This window comes from Odocoileus virginianus, chromosome 1 (genome assembly GCF_023699985.2).
Source record: "Odocoileus virginianus isolate 20LAN1187 ecotype Illinois chromosome 1, Ovbor_1.2, whole genome shotgun sequence".
In the NCBI taxonomy this organism is placed as follows: domain Eukaryota; kingdom Metazoa; phylum Chordata; class Mammalia; order Artiodactyla; family Cervidae; genus Odocoileus; species Odocoileus virginianus.
The window spans coordinates 49441470-49464845 of NC_069674.1; the positions used below are offsets into that span (position 1 = coordinate 49441470).

The 23376-nt window shown below is 39.0% G+C and overlaps 1 protein-coding gene across 1 annotated transcript in view; it reads right to left on the reverse strand.

The window, feature by feature from the left end:
- The window catches only part of CPVL (carboxypeptidase vitellogenic like), a 118901-nt gene extending 95788 nt beyond the window's left edge, over positions 1 to 23113 (reverse strand). The window contains 3 exon segments of the mRNA XM_020892492.2: positions 1007 to 1125; positions 7581 to 7769; positions 23058 to 23113. Coding sequence (XP_020748151.2) covers positions 1007 to 1125; positions 7581 to 7746 — 285 coding nt within the window. The 5' untranslated portion in view covers positions 7747 to 7769; positions 23058 to 23113.
- Between the last annotated feature and the right edge of the window lie 263 nt (positions 23114 to 23376).

Consider the following 23376-nt stretch of genomic DNA (forward strand, 5'->3'; position numbering starts at 1 on the left):
AGAGGCCACGGTTGAGAAAGCAGAAATGAAAAGCCCCACAGTACCAAGGGAAGAAACTTCGTTTAAACAATTTATGCAGTCATTACATAAACAGTGCTGTTAAATGCAAATTGTATGCAAAAATAAACACTACCCTCCACAGGGATAACTTTTTCTTTGTTTTCTCTGGCTTCTGAAGCAAACTCAATTTGGAAAATAAAAATAGAAAATTACCCGGTGGTGGGATAAGATTTATGTATGCATCTCAGTACCTCTTACAATAACCCCCAATAGTATCCATAAGCCTAAAGGGATCTGTCCATGCTAAAGCACCATGTGACCTTGAATTGAGCTAAACACAGCTGGTAAAGTACAAGGATATATGAACCTATGTCTGTACGGATGTGAGGTGAAGAGACCCCTCCTCAGAAGCCATCCTGGGTCACCAGTCCTTCCCAGCCTTCCCCTAACGGCCCACAGAGTGAGTTCAGTTCTCTCGCCTTTTATGTCCCCAGAGTTCTACACAGTAAGTGGGTATTGGATGCACAAAGGAGTGAGTATAACAACAGTAATTGGTACTGTAAAATCCATAGACAGAGCAGTCAATGCCTGACTAAATGTAGACAGGCTTAGACATGCATGACCTGTGAACTTCAGGGATCTCCCCTCTCCCTGTCCTTCCTTGCTCCCCACCACCCATCCCTGCCCCCAAATATTTTTAGAATAAAGCAACAAAAAGATAGGAAGAAGATCGTGGCAGGAAGAGGATAGCAGCACTAATACTCTGAATAAGGTTGCAAGGAATTTAAAAGTTGGACCTCCCCCACTAACATTTGTTTCCTGCACATAAACAGGAACACTACATGGAATCACTGGCACTTATTTTTAGAAAAAAAAAAAAATCAAAAAGATTAAAAAAAACACAAAAAACCACCCTTGGGTTGATTGTAGACCGACGTTTCCACCTGGATCAACACAGTCAGCTCTTGAGCACCAGGCTCCTGTGCGGGCACTGCTGCAGGCCTACCTTTGCAGGAAAGAACCAGAAGAAAATGTTGCTGTTGTAAGTCTTATTCACGGTGATGTAGCCGGAATAGCTTGTCAAATTCCTTCCTGGGAAAGGAGGTACCAAACTCAACTGTCTCCCTAGTGGGGGAAAAGATGTATAAGGATTAGACAAAAAATAAATGCAGCACTGGCCATCTCCACCTTAGCCAGACTTCTCCCAGGGGCCAGGTCTGGAATGAAGTGATCAGAAAGTGATCAGGGGGATTGCCATAAAGGTGTTTACTGCCCTGGCTAGGTCCACATACTCAACATTCACCTTTTAGCCAAGAAGAAAATCAGCTATCCTCAACTCCATTCTAAAGTTAAATCAAGGTGTTCACACTGGGCCACCTGGAAGGCCAGGGCAGGATAAAGTCACCTAATTCCAAAAGGTGGGGGTGAGGGGTGCAAGAGAAATAACATAGCGAACAAACTCTCAGCCTAGGGAAGGCCTGTGTTCGCCACATCCTTCTGTTGGTGAGAGCAAAGGGCCTGACATTTCCACTAAGGGAAATGAAGTGAGGCGTGTGGGGAGTGCGGATGACTAGGGACGGCTAAGGAGGGTGGGGAGAGGCAGGCAGTGGGACTGGGGGTGATCATGTGGCTACCCAGAGGGAGCCAAACAGGACATGGGACAGTTGTGAAAGGCACAGATCCTGGTTTTCTTATGGCAGCAAAAGGACAGGCAGGGAGAAAGAGGTAACACTCAGATAGCGGAGGCCGCCCAGGAGTAAACAAACCAATAGAACTAATATTTCCAAGGCCGATATAACAAGGGTTTTATATTATGTGGTATAATTATTGCCTCCACTTTACAGATGAGAACGTTAAAAGCACAGAGGGGCTAAGTAACTTGCCCACGGTCACACAGCCAGTAAAAGAGGGCTGGAATTTAAACCCAGCAGTCAGGCTGCAGAGAGAGCTCCTGCCCCTACCCTGCAACAAGACATCTTAGCTAGAGTCAGTCTGAAGGTGTAAGCAGCAGGGAGTGGAGGGGGAAGCAGTGAATAAGAAAGGATTGGAGAAGGGATAGTAAACAGGTAGGAAGCAGGGGGTGGTGGCGACGTCTGGGTAATGAGGAGAACTTTAGGGGGAACAAAGCAAGTGTCCCTACTAAAAGTGGATCATTCAAGAATAGCTACTTAAGTCTGAGACTTACTAAGTTGGAGACTGGTTAGTAGAGAGTAGGTAAGGAAGCTCGATCCTATACATGTGTTACCAACTAGAGATGCCTTTAGTGGGTTGCCGAAGCCCACGGGTCCTGAAACGCCGATTGACAGCGTCTCTTCCCAACTTGGCATTCAGTGACATCACTGATAGCGCGTGGTAAGCCATGATGTAAATGTGGATATTGATCTGTCCACGCTGGACTTTGTGTGAGGATCAAATGAAAGCATGCATATGACCTCTGAGCATAGAGATGCACATAAAATAAGAGCTCGGGCAAAGAAAGGGGTGATTCTCATAAGCCTGTGGGCCACCCCAAGAATAGTCTAGAAGACTTTGCCTTTTTTGGGCCAAGTGCAGTTCCCCCAGGAAAAATTAATTCAACTTCTCTACCTCTTCACCATTTTCTTCCCCATGAGATCTATCCTTCCCAATCAAAAAGAGAAAAAAAAAAAAAGGCAAAGACAAAAGAAAGATTTTACAGAAAAGGGAAATGTTCAGGGGAAAATAGTGTGTACCTGCCCATTCCCATTCCCCACCATTCCCTCTTCCTGTCTTTGCTTCCACTCTCAGTTGGCCCAAAGAAAAACCAACTCCAGGGCTGGGCAGTCTTTAAAACAATTCTTTTGGCCATTTTTTTGGAGATATAATTGACATACAACATGATACTGGTTTCAGATGTACAACATGATTGAATATTCATACACTATATGTTGTGAAAAGATCACCACAGTGAGTCTAGTTAACATCCATCACCCTCTACAGATATAATTTTTATTCTTGTGCTGAGGACTTTTAAGATTTACTCTCTTAGCAACTTTCAAATATGCAAGACAATTTATTAACTCTCCTTACTATGATGTACATCACAGCCCTGGGACTCCTACCTTTTGGAGTTGGAAGTTTGTACCTAAAACACTTTTGAAATAATTTTCACAAAACTACTAACCTTCTCAAAATCCAACAGAGACCCTCCTAAAAAAAGGAGAGCAGAGAACTGAAGACTGAGGGGTTGGGAATGTGTGAGAAGTGAATCCCAGAGGAGTAAACGGGCATTCAAGAAAGACAAGAGAAAAATGAGAAAGGTCAGAGTAGAATGAGAAGAAGAGAAAACATATAATAGAAAGGAGCAGGAGGGAATGGACTTTGGGAGATGGCTGATTGAATCAATTTATCTCTCTGAGACCAGCACAACATGAGGTCCGCTGGCCTGCTCTGAAGATGACTCAGATGCTTTCCTGGTCCTCTCTTTCTGACCCATTCTGAGCATCTCAAAGTTCTGTCTCTGTTGCCTTGAACTGACTGGGGTATATTTTCTACCTTCCTTTCTAGATCAGGGGCTACTGGAAAGCAGGGAATTTGTCTTGCTTACCTTTGTACCCCCAGGGACACAGCATGCTGATTGAAACACTTAAGACATTTGATACATACTTGTTAATGAATAAATGTGAATTAACGAACTAAAACAATGCACTCAGACTAGCTCCTTTCTACAAAAACCTCCTAAGGTAGGCAGGCCTTATTAAGATCTTAGGAAATTCAGAAAAATTTTTCTCTGGCCTTCAAAGAAGTGTTTTGCCTTGTTTTGAATTTTAAATTTCCTCTAATTATACCACAGTAAAATGATTAAAAGTTCTCTCAAATAAATTGATTTTTTTTTTTTTTTTTGGCATTTTCAAATGTCCCATTCATCCTTTCAGAATCCGTTAATGGAATGTGGAAAATAAACTCCCAAGATGTAGGAGTTTCTTTGTTCCTGGAACCATGACTCATAATACAAATGTTTGAAACAGTTGAAAAAAGGAAAAAGGTTTTCTTTGAAGCGGCTTCACTTCCTACTTCTTGCAGTGACTGGTGCTTGTGATAGTAACACTTCCAATCCAAAAAGATTGGAGCATGACCAAAGAAGGGCCTGAACCATCTAATCAGGTACTACATATTTGCAAAGACTTGCAACATCATCTGGATGGACAGGACACTACCAGGCCATAAGTTTTAATAAATTAAGACCCAAAAGCAAAATATTCTTTAAAGTTTATGAAAAGGCAGCGTTTGGAAATACACTGAAATTGCCCCCACCATATTAATTTTATTCATTTTGTTTCAGAGAGTGACAGTTTATGTTTATTCTAGCTGCAGAGAAAGGAAATACACAATTACAACTACGTAAACCTAAGCTAGTTAACTGGGAATTTAAAAGAAATTAAAATTTTATGTGTCTTTTTGTGAACTACTGTTTATCTCAGAAATGTTTTGTTGTGATATTGAGACTCACGTCCCTAAGATTTCAACAGACTTGATGCACAAAAGGGATTCAGAAGAGTGAGCTGACCATCTGTCCAGAGCTTCCTGAACTTTCAGTAAAGCGAATGAATAAAATTATCCTTAAGTATGTTGTCAGGGCTACATTTGAATACCCAGATGTACCAGATTTTGGATCAGCCATTTAAAATTCCATTCAAAGATTTTTGACTATGTAACAGAACTTTAGAAAGTGATGTTACACCAGGTTTAATATACTAAATGTTGTCACTTATCAGATGGTGATCTAACAGGGTTGGCACAAAAGGATAGAAAATAAAACTATCTCCCTTGAAATCTTTCTTTACTACCATTAACATCCATAAGAGGGAAATGCTCATAGGCAAGAAATCCAGGAATGGGTGGGATGTGGATAATCTCAGGCAGATTTCTCTATATTCTCTGCACTTGGTTCTACCTGATGTACAATTCAAAGACACTTTCCCTTAATGCTGTTTAAGCTGTCTTCCTCACTCAGGATGTACAGGCTCTTTCTTACTTGCCCAAATCTTACCCTATATCTTCAAGTCTGGCCACATAGCACAGTGGTTCCTACCTTGAGCTGTGAGTCAGCAGTGTGTGTGTGTGTGTGTGTGTGTGTGTGTGTCTGTGTGTGTGTCTATGTGTGTGTGTGCGTGTTCAGTTGTGTCTGACTTTTTATGACCCCATGGGCTATAGCTTGCCAGCCTCCTCTGCCCACGGAATTTTCCAGGCAAGAATATTGAAGTAGATTGCCATTTCCTATTCCAGGGGATCTTCCTGACCCAGGAATCATGACTCAGCAGAGACAGGTTTTAAAGTCAGATCTGCCGCTTACTAGCTTTACATAGCCCTGGGCAAGATACTTAATTTCTCTAGGCCTCAGTTTTCTCATCTATAAAATGAGAACAATAACTATTCATTCTTCATTAGGGTTGCTCTAAGGATTAAAAGAGATAATGTGTGTAAAGCATAATTCCTGGAACATAGCTAGGTCTCAAATTCAAATTCTATAAATATTTATTGAGTGCCTATTACATACAGGCACTGTGGCAGGAACAGGGGATATAATTACAACTAAACGTTAGCTATTTATTTCTTACTACTACTATTATTACTAGTACTACTATTTTCTACCTGGATTATGCCAACCAACAGGGGTAGCTTCCTTCTAAAAACTGACCGCGTATCTACCTCAAATGTAATCTTTTAGCACTTTAGCGTCCATTGCCTGATTCCTTGTTTCACGTGTGTGCATCCGGTTACTCCACAAGAGGACGAGTGTTTTAAACAAAGGAAAATAAATTATAGTAGGCGAATTACAGAGCAGAAGGCAGAAAATCTGGATCTTGATCCCATCTCTGCTACAATTACCTGTGTCCTCTTGGGCAAGTCACACAAAATATTTGAGTCTCAAGCTCCTCATCTGTGGATTGGTAGGGTTTGGTGATGAGTATTTAACTCTGCTATGTGAATGAACATAATCTCAGTCATCAGCACCCACTTATTAAAGAAGCTAAAAGCAATGCATATGACTCAACTGGGTAGATTTAGATCAATGATAATTTGCCTCTTCATTTATGTCAAGTGACATCAGCCTATACCACTGGGCTGCCATATTTTCATGACTTTTCTGCACCAAGCAAAATTGAATCTTTTAAAAAAAAGACAGCATTGCCTCATTATATCATCATTGACTATAATATCAAAGTTTTTCATCTTTTCTTACCAAAAAACATGATGAAACACGGAATCAATGCATATTTCAGGCAAAGATAAATTAACAGAACTCAAATGCACCCATAAGAAGGGAAAATGTTTTGGCTTTAAATTAAAAAAAAAAAATGATGACAGTCTATTGACTATGAGATCTCTTCAAATGAAGAAAAGTCGCTTTATTTTAAACTTCCATACAGAGTATATGCATTTATTTTTTATCTTTAAAATGATCATTTCCCTAAAATTTCTAGTTTCAGTTCCACATGCCCATGAAACCTACCAGCATATCAGCTTCACAAGGATTAAGTCTGCCTTCCTACATATGACTAGGGATAAAATCCAAAGCAAACACCAAGACTTCCATCTATGGATGCTCATCTCCAAGATATGCTCCACCAAAAGATGTCCCATCCCATCACCTTTCCCCTCTCTACTGGACCACTTTTGTCATTATCTCACACCCTCTTAATGACCCTTCCTGACTCCATAACTCTCCTCAGCCACCACCCCATTCCTCTGCTTCCTTTTACAAACAGCTCTGCAGGACAGCTGTCTATATACTATTTTATAGTTTAGAAGCATCGTGAGGTCCAGAAAGATTACATCATTTATCTTATACAGTGATTTCTCTAAGCATGAAGAAGCATTAAGAGTAGAGGTAGGTCATAAATTTTAGACTCTGATGACACAAAATGACACTTTTTGTACTAGTATTAGGACAATCTCTAAATAAAAGCCATCAGCAAATACAGGTATTTAGAGAGCAACTTACAGGTTACAAAGAGTTTTCATGTACATTTTTTAATCTGATATTTTTAACATCTCTGCGACTTGGGTGAATTGTTTTATCTCCATCTAACCAATGAGAAAAATGAATCCTAAGACTCAGATAACTTCTCAGGCAAAGGGGCCAAGCACAATGGCTGTGAGCTTAGACTCACAGCTGTCTGGATGTGACCCTTGCATCTACCAGCTGGTGTCTGCATGACTGGCAAGTAACTTCATCTCTTTCTGCTTTAGTTATCTTCTGTGTAAAGAAGCTTAAATAGGTTGTTGAGATGCTTAAATGATTTTATATCAAATGCTTGGAAGCAATAACTGACACTGAGTAAATTCTAAGGCTATTATTAGCCCTATTAAATGACCATTTGTAGACAGGCAATATACTAGTTTTATAAACAGATATGTGGAGACTCAACTGCTAGTTAATCTGACCCTGATGAACTTTCCTTTTAGCTCAAAACTCTGATAGTATATGATATCAAATTGTTAACATTTGAAATAAAACAATTGAGTAAAATATCATATTGTCTTTTGGATCCTGTGAGACATCTGCTAAAACAACTGTTGAAAGTATACAGTTTCAGCGGTTTCAGATGTAAGCTTACCTTCTGCAAGTTTCCCACTTTCAATATAAGGAGTCAGAAATAACGGTTGTCCTGGGTTTCCTTTACGTGGTCTGGAAACATGGGCTTTTCTGTACAAGGAGCGAAACAGCCCATCAGCACCAGGGCTGAGCGCCAACAAGACCAGCAAAAAAAGTGCCTTCCACATGGCACCGACTGTTCCCTCTGGGCCTAGAATGAAAACAATAACTTTCCACAAATGAATCCAAAGAGTAAATATTTATCAAACCCCTTTATATGCAAAACACTCATTTAGTCACTCAAAAAATACATATAAAGCTCTTTGCTAAGTACCTTAGATACAGCCTAAGTAAGATCAACTCAGTCCTTGCTCATCCTGAAATTAACTATCTAATGGAAGGCTATTTAAGTGATTGGCAATATAACTAGAGCAACAACTTCTATTTATAAAACTGTGGTCTGGAAAATAAATTCTATGAAGGATTACAGGAAGCATGAAGACAACAGGGACTCTAAACAAATCACAAAGTGAGAGGGAGGGACAGTCATCCACTCCAGGCAGAGGACTCAGAACATATTTCAGGACAGGAGAACCTAGGAAGGAAGGCCTTACCAAGGTGGAAGGTGAGTAAAAGGTGGGTGGAACTCAGTTAGGCAGGAGAAATGGGGAAGCCATCACTGGTGGAAGGCAAAGCTTGAGAAAAGGTGAGACCTGACTTGTCCATGGGTGTTTTGCAGGGAAATTTAAAATAATCAGAACAGATTTCTGGCCAGCTTTTTATCTCTTACAAATCACTAAACTTTGCATTCAAGAACAAAAAAGAAAGAAAGAAGAGAGGGAAGATCCTACAACCATTTATAAGCCCTTACCCCTATAGCAAGCTGACCAGTGAACTCAAAAGATAGACCTCACACTTTATTAACACAAAGCTTTTCAAGGATCTTCTAACCTGATGTTTGCTTGATAATAATAGCATAAAAATGGATGGTGAATTCCCTAAACTTGTAAACATGTGAACTGTATTTACAATGGGTTTTTCCAATGTATTTTTAGCTGATCTGAACATCCTGATAACTCAACCAGGAAAACAAGGGTTATCATCATCAATCTTAGACATGGAAAATTTGACTCAAAGGAGTACCTTATCTACAGACATCAAAGCAGAGAAATCAGAACTAGTATGCAGTCAGGGCTGGGCTGAGGGTAAGGTGAGTCTGATGTAGATGTAAAGTGGGACCTTATCTTTTTTTTAATTTTGAAATTTTGTCTATCAAGGATTTTTTTGAGCTAATTTTGATTTTTTCAAGTATTGCATTAAATATTATTTGATTACTGAGTTTTTTGGCACTCTTAGATTTTACATCCAAGGCAGGTGCCTCAATTGCTTCTGTTAATCCTGACTCTATTAAGTAATAAGATTCTTGCACCAGTGCTATTAAATGACTCTGTACTACTGCTAGTTAAATACCCTGCTCACTCAGATTCTGGATGCAAAGAGAAATATACAATATAGGCAAATACAATGCTTGCCCTGATTGTTCAGAGCCTTAATATACCAAGTCATTAATATACCTTAAAAACATACAAGGTGTTGTAACCTATTAACCACATGCTAATCACAACCCAATTTAGCATAATAGGAAAATATTGGTTCTAGCAAATTTAGAAAGGTTTTCAGCTACATTTCTCCAATAAGATAAAAGTTTATAATTATAATTTGATTGAATACATAACCTTTGTCAAGTCTTTCATGGTTAACTTAATAGAATTCCCCAGACTTAGTGTAAACAAGCCCAACCAACCAGACCATGTACTTAAGTATGGTTTTGTCTACTTACTATAATAAGGAACAAAATGACTTTAGAAACTGAAATTAGGTTCCCAAGAAGCTCAAGTATTATGACCACTATGGTACTGATAAAAGATTTTTCTTGAATTATAAGAACTTGTTATGCTAATGTTTTAATAACAGCTACTTTCAAGGAATGCTTGAAGTCAACAATCTTACTCTCTAACTGGTTCACGGGGAAAAAAAAAAATCTGTGGTATTAAAAACATATTGGAAGGAGCTCTTCCATTAAGAGGTTTTTTTCCTGCAGGCAGAAACAAGGAACTAATCATACCATCTAATTTCTCAATCATTCTGCTGTAAACATCCAGCCCCCTTTAATGGAAGTCATTAATATTTAAATAACCAGGGTAGTTACAACTTCTTTTGTCAGCAAATGTTGACTCAAAGATGTTAAAGAAAGAAAGGTGAAATTGGTCTTATTTTAACTGACAAATCTAACACACAAAGGCAAGAATTGGGTCAACTTAGAAGTCCCCGTTAACATTTAATCAAATAACTATTAGAGTCATGGTTTCCCATGTAGGTGAATTAAAAAAACAACATACTTCATTTCACTGTTTCATTTAATGGTCAGAGTTCCTGGACTGTGCTTAGCTGTCATCTCTCTTGATGAAAATGAAAGTCATATCATGAATAGAGTATTTTTTTTCCTTCACTTCTTTCACTAATGTATTTTGCCTATCCTAAATCAGCCAAAGTCTTTTCATTTATTGAACATTTATTGAGTCCTTTCTAAAGTAATAAACTCTGTATTGGAAGTTATTGCCCGCAGAGAGTGAAAAAATTATTAACTCTCCACTGTATTATATATCTACTTGAAGTGATATGAAAACATTGGTGCTATTTACAGTTCAAATACATCTTACTGAAGGATACAGGCAAACTGCTCCTCTTAATAAATGTTCAGAAACAGAATAAAATATATGCAAGTACAAAACAATATTGGCAGAATCAAATATGCTAAAGGTCAAAATCTGTGATTCACTATAACTGTCTTACTGCGTGTATGTGCTAAGTCACTTGAGCTGTGTTCGACTCTTTGTGACCCTATGGACTACAGCCTGCCAGGCTCCTCTGTCCACGGGGATTCTCTAAGCAAGAATCCTGAAGTGGGTTGCCATGCCCTCCTCCAGAGGATCTTCCCGACCCCCGGATTGAACCCACATCTCTTATGTTTCCTGCATTAGCAGGCAAGTTCTTTACCACTAGTTCTTTGCCACCTGTGAAGCCCAAAACCTTCTTACTAAAAACCTTAACTATTACAATTGGAAATCATGTGTACAAGACACAATTTTTTTATATCAACAAAGGTATTTATCACAGTGATAAACTGTCAACAATGTAAACAATTTAAGTTACTGTACATCAGAAAAATGGAATCATATTCAGCAATTAAAATGACTCTACTGAGAATGTTTTATAAAATATACTAAAATTTTAGGTAAAGGAAAGCAAGCTATTAAATTGAGTATATAGTATATTTTCCTTATTTAATACTCATTAATAATTTCTAAATTTTCTACAATAATTAATATTATAATTAGAAGAAAGTCATTTTTGATTTTGCTTTTTTATCAGTGAAGCAACTGGTAGGCATGGCTTGTTCCTTATTCCTTATTACTACCTGGTTATGACCTCTTGCGTTTCCTAGGAGTAAGAGTTCTGTTTGTCCTTTTAGAATAGGTTATGCTCTCGCTAACATTCTGTGAAGATGTGTCCTGATCTCATACTGTCATAGAACCTCAAAGACTCAAAGTAAAGTTTCTCTTTGTTGAATTAAAAGGCTCTGCATTAACATGAGATGCTATTCTAATAATAATTACTCTGATTGCATTTATATCCAGTTCTGCCTGGAGTAGAGTCCATAACAAATGTGAATATAATTGATTCTAAGCAAATAGCTGTTGAACTGATGGGTCTAAATAATGAATCATGATATGTTAGACATACAGGAGGTAGTATATGTTCATATGGTCCAATTCCTTCATCTCACAGTCTAGACAACTTGAACTAGAGAATAAAATATGTTGTAAGCTGTTGAGCAGCAAAACCAAGACTCAAAACCAGGATTCATTTATGGCCCTAAATCTAATCATCCATCTGTGGTTGTAATTACATATATTCAAATATTTTGACTCATTGTCTCAATAGAAAGTAATGGTCTGCTACAGTCTAAATTCATTAAATCTTTAAAGCATGTAGTACAAATAAATAAACAAATGAATTAACAGATACATCAATAAGTCTTTCCAGAGAAATTTGGGTTTTAGAAATGACTTGTACTAATCCTGGTTCAGTGAATGACTCATTCACTGAACCTTGGGAAGGACAATGACTTTTCTGGGTCCCAGTCAATATGTTAAAACCAATGGTTAGATCTCTGGGAACTCTGAGAGTCAGCTGTTCAATGCAGCTATTGTTCAAAATTAGAGTATAAAAGCGTACCATTAAATATGTTATATTAAAAATTAAGTGATAAATACTCAAAACTCATCACTACTTAACTATTTTACCATGTTTACTATGTTTTCTATCATCTATGCTCTGGAATTATATTTTTCATATTTATCTAATTGAAAGGTTATGTAATGGTTTGCTACTGTGCATTTCTTTCCAACTAGGTGTTGAGTAACATCTCATAGCTTGAAATCAGCCATGATGGGAGTATTTATACCATAGAAATCAGCAAACACCATAAATCAAGGGTTCCCTGGCCACCCTACCCCAGAGAACTCTGATATTCAACATTTATTACCTGCTCATGTGAGTTTCGTGTTTCTTACTTGAAAACTGAACTGGAACTACTTTCCATCAACTCACATCCCAGTTCCAATGGAAATGATCAGAAGAGACAAAAAGGGAAAATCCTGCCAAGCTGTCATCTGTGTGTAGAAGCAACCAGTTAATACGCTCAGATAGGCAAGGCTTTGAGAAAAGAAATCCGAGAAAGCCACTGGAAAGTGTGTGTTCTACCAGTGAAAAGAATTAGAAACAAAAACTCCAGAATGAGGACAAAGAGCAAACATGTTAAGCAGCCCTATGTTTTCTTCTCTCCTTCCCACTTCTGCAGTTTACATTATAGGTTATTCCAAAGGATAAAAGTCGTTCATGTAATAAATGTCACAGCTGCAATTAAAATATTTAGGAGTCCTCTCACATTTAACTGCCTTGACTACTCCCAAAACAAGAAAAACATTCCCCTGGACAAACGAACAAAAAACAGGCCAACTAGAAACAGACATTTCCATGACATTTGCAATTAAAGAAAGGTACATAAAAATGGTCCCCCTATTTAAAAAGGATTCAGTCACCGCTCAAGATTATTCAGGCATATCCAAAGCACGTGAATCTAGAAGGGCTATTGTGCAACCCTGAATTAAATACCAACCCAAATCCCAAATCTAGCTATTTTTTGTTAAGGATTTCCACGAAAACAAATGGCAAAAGAAAACCTTTTTTTCAAGGGATCCAGTATTCGTTTTCCTTAAGGCATCATTTTAATTTCTAAAATTGATATTTGAAGCACTCTTTCCCCAGAGTGACATGACATAGTACATGGCACACAAGGTGATGGCCAAGCTTTTGCTGACGGGGCCCTGAGACTTACATGCCTATCTCCTCTCCACAGGCTCCCCCTCTGGCATCAGACAGTGGTGTCTAATCTTGCTAATTGAATTAGTCATCCCTATCTCTGCCACCATATCCTTGGGCTCACAGGAAAGGGAGACAAACTCAAGTTATGTGGCAGGTAGTGAATGAAAAGAATCAGGAAGAGGAGGAAATAAAACTATCTGACACTATAGTAGGGAGCTTTACTTTGAAATCTCATGCTAACCAGAAGGAAAATCTGGATGGAGGTAGGAAGTGAAAGTAGCCAATGTCCCAAAACATTAATAATACTTTTGAAACAGGAAGCCCGCCCCCATGATCCAAGGCATCCTCATGATAACGATATCAGTAAAGTCCCCAGTCATTAAATTCACTCCACGTATCAGAACTGTGCTTACTACTTTATATTTTTATTTCTAATCTTTATCAGATAAGTACTATTATCCCATTTTACAGATGAGAAATTGATCCTCAGAGAATTTATTTGCCAGAATCTCACAGGTAGTACAGCAAAGAATTGAGGCCAGTACCAATCAATTTTCAAAGACCATTCAATAATTCCAATATTACTAATGTTGCGTTGTGTTAATTTCTTAGTTGTGTTTGACTCTGTGACCCCACGTGCTATAGCCAGTCAGGCTCCTCTGTCATTGAATTCTCCAGGCTAGAATACTGGAGTGGGTTGTCACTGCCTCCTCCAGAGGATCTTCCTGACCCAGGGATCAAACCTGGGTCTCCTGCATTGCAGGCAGATTCTTTAACATCTGAGCCACAAGGGAAGCCCATAATACTATTAATAGCATCTCCAAAATGAGCAATGTGCACCAGGATCTTATCTCCCTATTCAGGTGAGTTTGGAAATAACATAAGAAAATAAAATTTTTGCCAGAAGGTAAATGAGGACGAGGGAACATTCTTCCCTAAAGGTTTCAGAGGGAACAAGGCCCCACCAACACAATGATTTTGGACTTCCAGGCTGCAGAAGTCTAAAACAATAAATCTGTGATGAGTTAAGCCACCCAATTTGTGGTACTTTTTTATAGCACTGCCATAAAACTAATACATGGATAGTTGGGATGACTGTGGAAGAGGCCTAGGTGGAGGAGCTAAAGGGACAAAGAGTAGAACTTAAACAGTTCTACTGTAAGTTAGTATTAAGCATCTGGGTGAGAATTCTGAGAGGTCAACAATAAAATGGGAAAGGGAAGATAAATGGATTTTACATTTAAGATATGTCTGGCATTCTGGCAAGCCAGGATTTCCCACAGAATCCTCTATAGAATACTGATTCAGCAAGATATTATTAGGTTTTATAAGGATAAAAGTTTAGGACAATCTGGGCCAGACAAATTAAAATGGGTTTCCTGGTTATATAATGACCGTTTCAGAGCCTCTCACCTGCTCATGGACAGCATGTGTTTTATTTATTTCATTTATATCGGTGTCACTCTTCTTAGAAAGGCCTTAAGTCTCAAGGTTTATATAAGACAAACTCAGATGGGGAAATTTAATTTAGGTTGACTAGTTTCTCAAGCACGAGGTTAATTTTTTCAAGCCCTCAACTCAACCATTAAACAGTAAAAGCTCAAATTTGAAGCCAGACCTGCTGCTGCTGCTGCGGCTGCTAAGTTGCCTCAGTCGTGTCCAACTCTGTGCGACCCCATAGACGGCAGCCCACCAGGCTCCGCCATCCCTGGGATTCTCCAGGCAAGAGCACTGGTGTGAGCTGCCATTTGCTTCTCTAATGCATGAAAGTGAGAAGTGAAAGTGAAGTCGCTCAGTTGCATCTCAGCGAACCCATGGACTGCAGCCCACCAGGCTCCTCCGTCCATGGGATTTTCCAGGCAAGAGCACTGGAGTGGGGTGCCACTGCCTCCTCCGAAGCCAGATCTAGATGAGTCCAAAGTACATATATTTTTCATATTGTTATTCAGTTGCTATGTTGTGTCCAACTCTGCAATCCCATGGACTGCAGCATGCCAGGCTTCCCTGTCCTTCACTATCTCCCAGTTTGCTGAAATTCATGTCAATTGATTTGGTGATGCCATTCAACCATCTCATCCTCTATCACTCCCTTCTCCTCCTGCCCTTAATCTTTCCCAGCATCAGGATCTTTTCCAATGAGTCGGCTCTTTGCATCAGGTGGCCAAAGTATTGGAGCTTCAGCTTCAGCATCACTCTTTCCCATGAATATTCAGGGTTGATTTCATATATATCATTATGTAAATGACATAGTACAACAAAATCTGCCTCCATGCAACTTTTGACAAAAAAGCAGAATTCTGGGTTAACTGGATTATCTTGGTATGCCATTTGCAAGATTTATAGGTGTTAAAATTGTGAGTGATTTAAGGGCATGTCTATTTGCAAAAAAGTGAAATTCACACGCCCAGAAATTGCTTCAAAATTAATTTCTAGCTTCCTTACATTTGGAAAATAATTTTAGGGGGATGGCTGAAGCCCTCAATCCTGTAAGACTCATGGTAAAAGAAATGTTTTCCGCTGAAAAATTCTTTTTGCTGAAGTAAATGTAGTCCTATTTTTTTTAGAATGAACCTCCTTTTTGCTATCTATTATGACTAAATTTTAAAAAAATTTTTTTTTAATTTTTTAAAAAAAATCAGGATACACAATGTGGCAAATACAAGGATAAAACTGGGTATAATGGATAAGAGTATTTTGTGTGAGGATGGTCCTGGGAAATCTTTCTATGTCATCACCTTAAGCCATCACTTGTCACTAAAGTGAAAAGAAACTAACTCCTCCTTGATTTTAAAAGAGACAGTGTTGTCACTGGGGGCAATCCCCACGCAAGCACTTAGATCATCTCAGTGCTTCCCTCATCTCTTCTGCACACATTATCTCATTGGATCCTCACCATCACTCTTGAAAGGAGTTAATGCAGCTCTTCAACAGAGACTCAGGTGGATGGAGCAAATTCCCAAGGAGTGATACCCTAGTTGGTAGCAGAGCTGGGACAAGACCCCCAAGTTCACTGGACTGGTCATTCATTTGATAAACGAATATATGTTAGCTCCTATGGAGTTTAGCTCTACTATGCGCAGGACTCCATCGCAGGCACAGAAAACAAAAGAGACAAAATGTCTGCCTTCATGAAGCTTCCCACATAAAGGAGACAAGAAAGAAGAAAGCTATTAAGAATATCAAAGCAGAGTAAAGGGTTAGCGAGGGATGGTGGGGGAGTGGTATTTTTAGATCGGGTGATCAGGAGAGGCCCCTCTGAGGAGGTGACATATGAGAAGATCTGAAGGTACTGGAGGGTTTCAAGTGACTGTCTAGAGAGAAGAGAGTTCCAGGCTGAAGAATGCTGCTGCTGCATTCTTGTCCGACTCTGTGCAACCCCATAGACGGCAGCCCACCAGGCTCCTCCGTCCCTGGAACTCTCCAAGCAAGAACACTGGAGTGGGTTGCCATTTCCTTCTCCAATGCACGCACTCATACTAAGTCACTTCAGTCATGTCCGACTCTGTGCAACCCTACGGACAGAAGCCCACCAGGCTCCTCTGTCCACGGGATTCTCTAGGCAAGAATACTGAAGTGGGTTGCCATTTCCTTCTCCAAGGCTGGAGAATAGTGATTGCAAAGACCCATTAACTAGAGAAATCAGGATGGGAGCCAGGATGGCAGCAGCGTGAGAGTGATGCGGAGGGTGGTACAAATGGGATCAGGTATCAGATCATGCAGGGTGTTGAAGACCAACATGTATTTGGGGGGCTCACTTCTTCCCAGCTCTGATGTTTCCATCATTGGTAAGGCTGGCGTCTTGCCACCCTCTTGTTCATTCTGAGGGTAGGATGAGAGGGAGAAAGATTTATCGGATAGATAAATGTGGATAAATTGGGCATATTGGGCTCAGCTCTCCCGGTGTTTCCCCAGGAAATAGTGCTTTCTGTCTCCACACATGGGCTGTGCGTGTCTGTGCAAGTCTTCTCTAGTCTGGCCTTTAGTCCACTTGCCTAGAAGTAAGAGCACCAACCCAACCCAGTCACTTTTAGTAAGAAAGGTAGTATTTTACCCTCCACCTGCCTTGCTCTTTTGTCATCTCAATTACCCCAGACCTCAGGCAACAGCAAAAAGTTTGCTATTTGAGGAGGCTCCTTCAGAAACTCCAACAGAATGGAATTTGGGCTTTATGCTAAGGGTAATGGGCTGGAATTTTTTCCCACTACACCCTCCTGTCTCTATTATTCTGCAAACATTTCATCATATATGTGATTGAAAAAAGAAGTGGTTACTAGTATCAGTTTCACTCACATATCCAGAATCTGAAGTACCCTACAGTCTGGCTTGCCCACACCAGCCTTGGAAAGTTATGAAAATGGATGGTGAAAAATTATTTCTAAAATCAAACCATCCAAAATATCTTCACACAGATAATAAAAGGGCAACAAAGTCACAACCAGACTATTCAGCAATAACAAAAGGATGAAGTTCTGAATCATCTCATTAAATATCCTAAAATCAAGTGTGATAGCATCTTAAGTGGAGACAATAGAAAAAGCCCACAGACTTGTTCATCTGGTTCTTGAGCCATGGAAACACCCTCTATTACTGCTTCTTCAGCAATTACTGAAAGCAAAACAAAGCTATTTTCATTCTCTTACTTGCTGCATTCGGACTTGTTCACACCATCTAGCCAAAGTCATTAGTGATTTCCATGTTCCCCACTTTGCAAAAAAAAAAGTTTTGGCCATTATCTCAATTGACTTCTTTGACACAGTGACATTATCCCTTTGGTAAATTCTAGAATGTTCTCCTTCATGGTTCCCTCTTCTTCTGTCCTTCTTGGTCCACAGCTTATCCACTCCACACACTCTCTCCATGGTGGTCTCATCACTTTGAGTAGCACTTTCAGTAGCACTTTCTATTGACACCACTCAAAATAGTAGTTCCTCTTAAAGGCTGTGGGCTCATCAATTCAACTGCCCGCTGAACATTTTCACCTGATGTCCCATGGGCATATTAAATTCAACTTGTCCAAATGGAGCTTAATTTGCCTGCTAAAGCAGTGAACTGAACACATTTGTTTCTGGTCTTTCATGAAACCCTGTTAAAGTGAAAAAGATACTTTTAAAGGTATAAATTCCATGACCGCCCAAATAGAAAAAACAAAAGCAAATACAGCACATCAAATTTTGCTGCTGTTAGATGGAGTGTGGGACTAACAGGTACATGTGTGTGTGCATGCATGCATGTGCTTAGTCATGTCCGACTCTTTGTGACCCCATGGACTGTAGCCCACCAGGCTCCTCTGTCCAGGGGATTTTCCACGCAAGAATACTGGAGTGGGTTGCCATTTCCTCCTCCAAGCAATCTTCCCGACCCAGGGATCAAACCCATGTCTCCTGTATCTCCTGCAATGCACACAGATTCTTTACCACTGACCCACTGGGGAAGCCCTCACACATACACATTGCTAAATTTAAAACAGATAAACAATAAGAACCTACTGTATAGCACAGGGAACTCTGCTCCCTGTAATATCCTAAATGGGAAAAGAATTCGAAAGAGAACAGACACGTTTACGTATAACTGAATCACTCTGCTGTACACCCGAACAGACACAATATTGTTAATCAACTGTGCTCCAATATAAAATAAAAAATTTAAAAAGTGAACAAATCATTTGCAGATAATGAAACCAGAATACAAACGAGAAGCAAACTAATTAATTCACATTACAAACACAGAAAGGTTCAAAAATAGTACTGGATACAAACAGGGTAAAAGTGAGGCGTGGGGCTGAAAACAGAGGAAACTCTATAACAGCAGGTAGAGCTTCAGATGCCCTTCCCACTCCATCAGGGGAAAGAGGAGACTTAGTCTATAGAAAAATTATTCTTTGGGAAATTAAACTAGAGGAATTCTTGTATTGGAAATATGGAACAGAAAAAGTTGGGAATGAGGCACTCAACTGAAAACCAAGAGAAAGTCTACCTACTGACATACCCCAAACATGCCCCTTAACACTCAGCTCTAAGAAAACTGTCTCTGAAGCTCTCCATGTCTCCATCTCTCACCCTGTGCAGGAGACTGAAGGATTATTCTCTGGAATAAGTGAAGCATCTTAAAGAAAGGACCTATACATACGGACACGTGAGGTCCTCCAATGAAAATTCTGGAACCACCAATCAATTTCAGGGAATTTCTGAAAAATCCCTTCAACACAATGGGGCTTCCAACCACAAACTCAATTTCTCATACTTAATATAAACCAGACTGCAAAGAGCCACTGGACATTGGAAGAAAACCTCTAGTTTGGAAAAAAAGAAAGAAAGAAAGAAAGAAACTATTTGAAGAAAAAAATTCAGGAAAAAACTGTAATGCATAAAACAGAACAGCTCTTCAAAAACAAAAACTATCTTTCAGGAGGTAAGAAAAGACATTGCATTCATTAAACAATAGACTGTTATATGAAGAAGGAACAAACAGCAAGAATGTGCTCCTGAAAATTAAAACTAGGTCATAGTAACTTTAAAATTTTGATAAAAGAGTAGAACAGTAAAGTCAAAATCTTGTGGAAAATACATCTAAAAGAAAAAACAGGACTTTAAGAAATAGGAGGAAAAAACAATAAGAAAATTAAGAAATTGGTTCTGGAAGACCAATCTCTGACTAATGGCAGCTCTAGAAAAAGAAGGCAGATAAAATTCAGGGTATGAAATTATTAAAGAAATAATGCAAAAACATTTAGCAGAGGTATAGACACGATTTCCAGATTTAAAGGAATCATCAAGTTCTTGGATCAAGGAACAAAAAGACATAGAACAAGTTCCAAAAACAAAGAGACTACAGCAAACTTGAGAGAAAAAAGAGAGACGAGGAAAAACAGAGGTAGTACAGAAAAAGAATCAGGAACAGAAATGGCACTGGACTAAACAGCAGTAATGGCAGCTGAGAGACACTGTAGAAAAAACGCCTTTAAAACGCTTAGAGGAAGATTATTTTCAAATGAGAACTGTATACTCAGCCAAACTATCAAACGAAAATGATTATAAATTAAAGAAATATTCAAGTACACATAATGCCTCAAAAAATCAGAAAGTTACCAACATACGTGTTCCCCCAACCCAAGAAAGTGACCCCTAAAGGGGAAAAACATGGGATCCCACTAACAGGGGAACTAACAAAGGAGAGGCCCCAAGATGACAGCTATGCCTGAAGAAAAATCAGTGCAGACTGAAGCAGTGACATGGAAGAATCCAGGGAAGATCCTTAAGAAAAAAATAAAAATAAATAGATATTGATATGGTTCCATCCCTGGGTCGGGAAGATCCCCTGGAGAAGGAAGTGATAACCCACTCTAGTCTTCTTGCCTGGAGAATCCCATGGAGAGAGAATCTGGTGGGCTACAGACCATGGAGTTGCAAAAAGCTGGACAGGACTGAACGACTAACACTTTTTCACACACAAATACACACACACACACACACACACACACGTATATAAATGTATATATATGACTGGTTACTTCATGACTTTTGTGAAAAATCATATCTAAGGATACTAGAGTTCTCTCAGCGGGTTTGGACAGAAGTTCTGATAGTGGCATAGAAAACTAAACAATCTGAAAAGAGGCAATTATTAACTCAATGAAGAATATCAAATCATACAAGAAAGGCACTGCGATCAGTGTACACTACTTAGCTCAGTAGTGAGCAATACTTATACAATCAGTATAGTAAACAGAAGATATGGATTATAGCAACAATAAAAAATTCTGCAACGCTTTGAACAGGGCAGAGGGTAGGAAAGCTGGGGTATAATGTATGTAAGAATACTAAATTCTGACTTTGCTTAGTAGGAGTTAATAGAAAATACCTCAGACTGATAAAAAGTGTACCTCTAAAACCAATAAATCAAGAAACAGACTAAGCAGATTACTTAGAAATGTAAAGTTAAAGACTAGAAGAAACAGGTAAGAGTATGGAAGGAGACCTCAGAGATAAGGGAAGGTTGGGGAGTGGTCAGACAGAGGACTAAAATTTTTTGTTATGAAAATTTTAATAAGACTTGGATTTTTAACTTATGTAGGTGAATTATGCTGACAAACATCAAAATCAGAAAAAGGAATAACAAATATTAGGGCAGAAATAAATGAAATAGAGACTTAGAAAAGATCAGTGAAACTAGGAGCTGGATTTTTGAAAAGATAAATAAAATTGACAGCCTTTTAGCCTGACTCATCAAAAAAAAAAAAAAAAAGAGGGGAGGGGGTCCAAATAAATAACATTTAAAATGAGATAGGAAGACATTACTGTCAATATCACAGAAATACAAATAATCATAAGAGAACACTCTGGATAATTATATACCAACATATTGGTCAATCTAGAAGAAATGGATTGATTCCTAGAAACATACAATCTTCCAAGACTGAATCAGGAAGAAAGAGAAAATCTGGACAGACCAATTACTAGTGATGACATTGACCAGTAATCAAAAACCTCCCAATAAACAAAGATCCAGGACAGATGACTTCACAGGGAAATTCTAACAAACATTTATAGAAGACTTTATACCTATCCTTCTCAAACTATTCCAAAAAGTTGAAGAGGAGAGACTATTTCCAAACTCATTCTATGAGGCTAGCATTACCCTGATACCAGAACCACTTTGTCAACAGGTACTGCTGCTGCTGCTAAGTCACTTCAGTCGTGTCCGACTCTGTGTGATCCCACAGAAGGCAGCCCACCAGGCTCCCCCGTCCCTGGGATTCTCCAGGCAAGAACAGTATATCCTTGGGCAAATCAATTCACTTCTCTCTCTAGACCTCACTTCCTTCATTTGCAAGTTATGGGGGTTAGAGGTACTATATAATTCCCAACATGCCCTCCTGTCTTGGAATTTCTAGGATTCTAAAAAGTAGCCAAAGATAGGGATAAAACTGCTGCAGGTTCTGAGTCACAGTGATGATTCCTGCAGGCTACCCCAATGAAAGAACTTTCATGTCTATTCTGGGTGAACTTAACATTTCAGTGTCTGCAAGGCTGGAAATCAGTGAAAGGCTATTTTTGGTCTATGCTACAGGACATTTACATTTACTGAGCATAGAAGTTTTTTAAAAACCTATCATCAAATTCCAAATCAGTGGCTTCCAGTAAGTTTATACTGAAACAAGTCTCATACTTTCTAGATACTAACACTTAGGTGCTGGGTTACAGTGAACTGCAGAAAGAATCTTGGTTTCATAGCAAGTGCTGCAGTCTCCCAGTTCTCAAAGTGCCTGTACAATAGTACAAGGGGTTTACTCTCCTCCAAGTTAAGTTAATTCTACAAACATTCTGGTACTCAGAGGAGGAGAAAAAAAACAAATTATTTCCAGTTGATTTCTTGATTGCTAATAACATTCTTTGAAGGAAATGGCAACCTACTCCAGTATTCTTGCCTGGGAAATCCCAAAGACAGAGGAGGCTGGAGGGCTACAGTGCATGGGGTCGCAAAAGAATAGGACATGATTTAGGACTAAACAACAACAATAACATTCTTCATCAAGAAACTTAGGCAGAAAATATTTCGCTTTCAGAACTAGCTATTACTGCCTTCCCCGTGTGTCAAATATTAAACTCTACAAGGCTCCAGATGGGTTCATCTTTTTTTTTTTTTAATTTATTCTGTGTAGTTTAAAGTGAAAGTTAAACATCATACAGACAAACCACAGACACTTTAGATATAGTGTTTGCCATTATTAGAACAGTAACAGTGAATAATCAATTTACACAGACTCTTCATCTCTAATTTTACATGTCATTATACAAAGGTTAATTTCTACATTTTTTGTGGCCCACCTTGGGAGCTTACCAGCTTTACCCCAGTTAGGGCTTTCCCTGCAACAATCACATTCCTGGATCCTGCAAACGTGGAGGCCTCTCCACATTCTTTCTCCATACAAACAGTTTTCTCTTCTTTAACAGAACTTCAATGCATTAGGGATTTTTCTGGGCAGAAATTAAAGCACAAAATACTTTGCTCAAACTTGTGGGGGTGTCAAAGATTAAAAAGGTATAGAACTTACCTTCAGGAAAAGAAGGCAGGCATGCACAAAACCCAGTATCTGCCGGCAGACTGGATGAGTTCTGCAATAAGGGACAAGAAATGTCATCCTCTAAGCCACTACTAATAAACACAAGGCTTATTCAAGTCCTCACTGGCTGATTACCTCACTCCCAATGCCAATCCTATTGCTCACTGTGCCACTGGCTACTTCCAATTTCAAGAACAAAGGATAAAGAGAACAGATAGACACATCAGAGTCAATTACGATAAATTACAATCAATATAAATTCTGCTCTAAGCCCCTTTACCTATCCCACTCTCTCTCCTAAGCCTCGGGA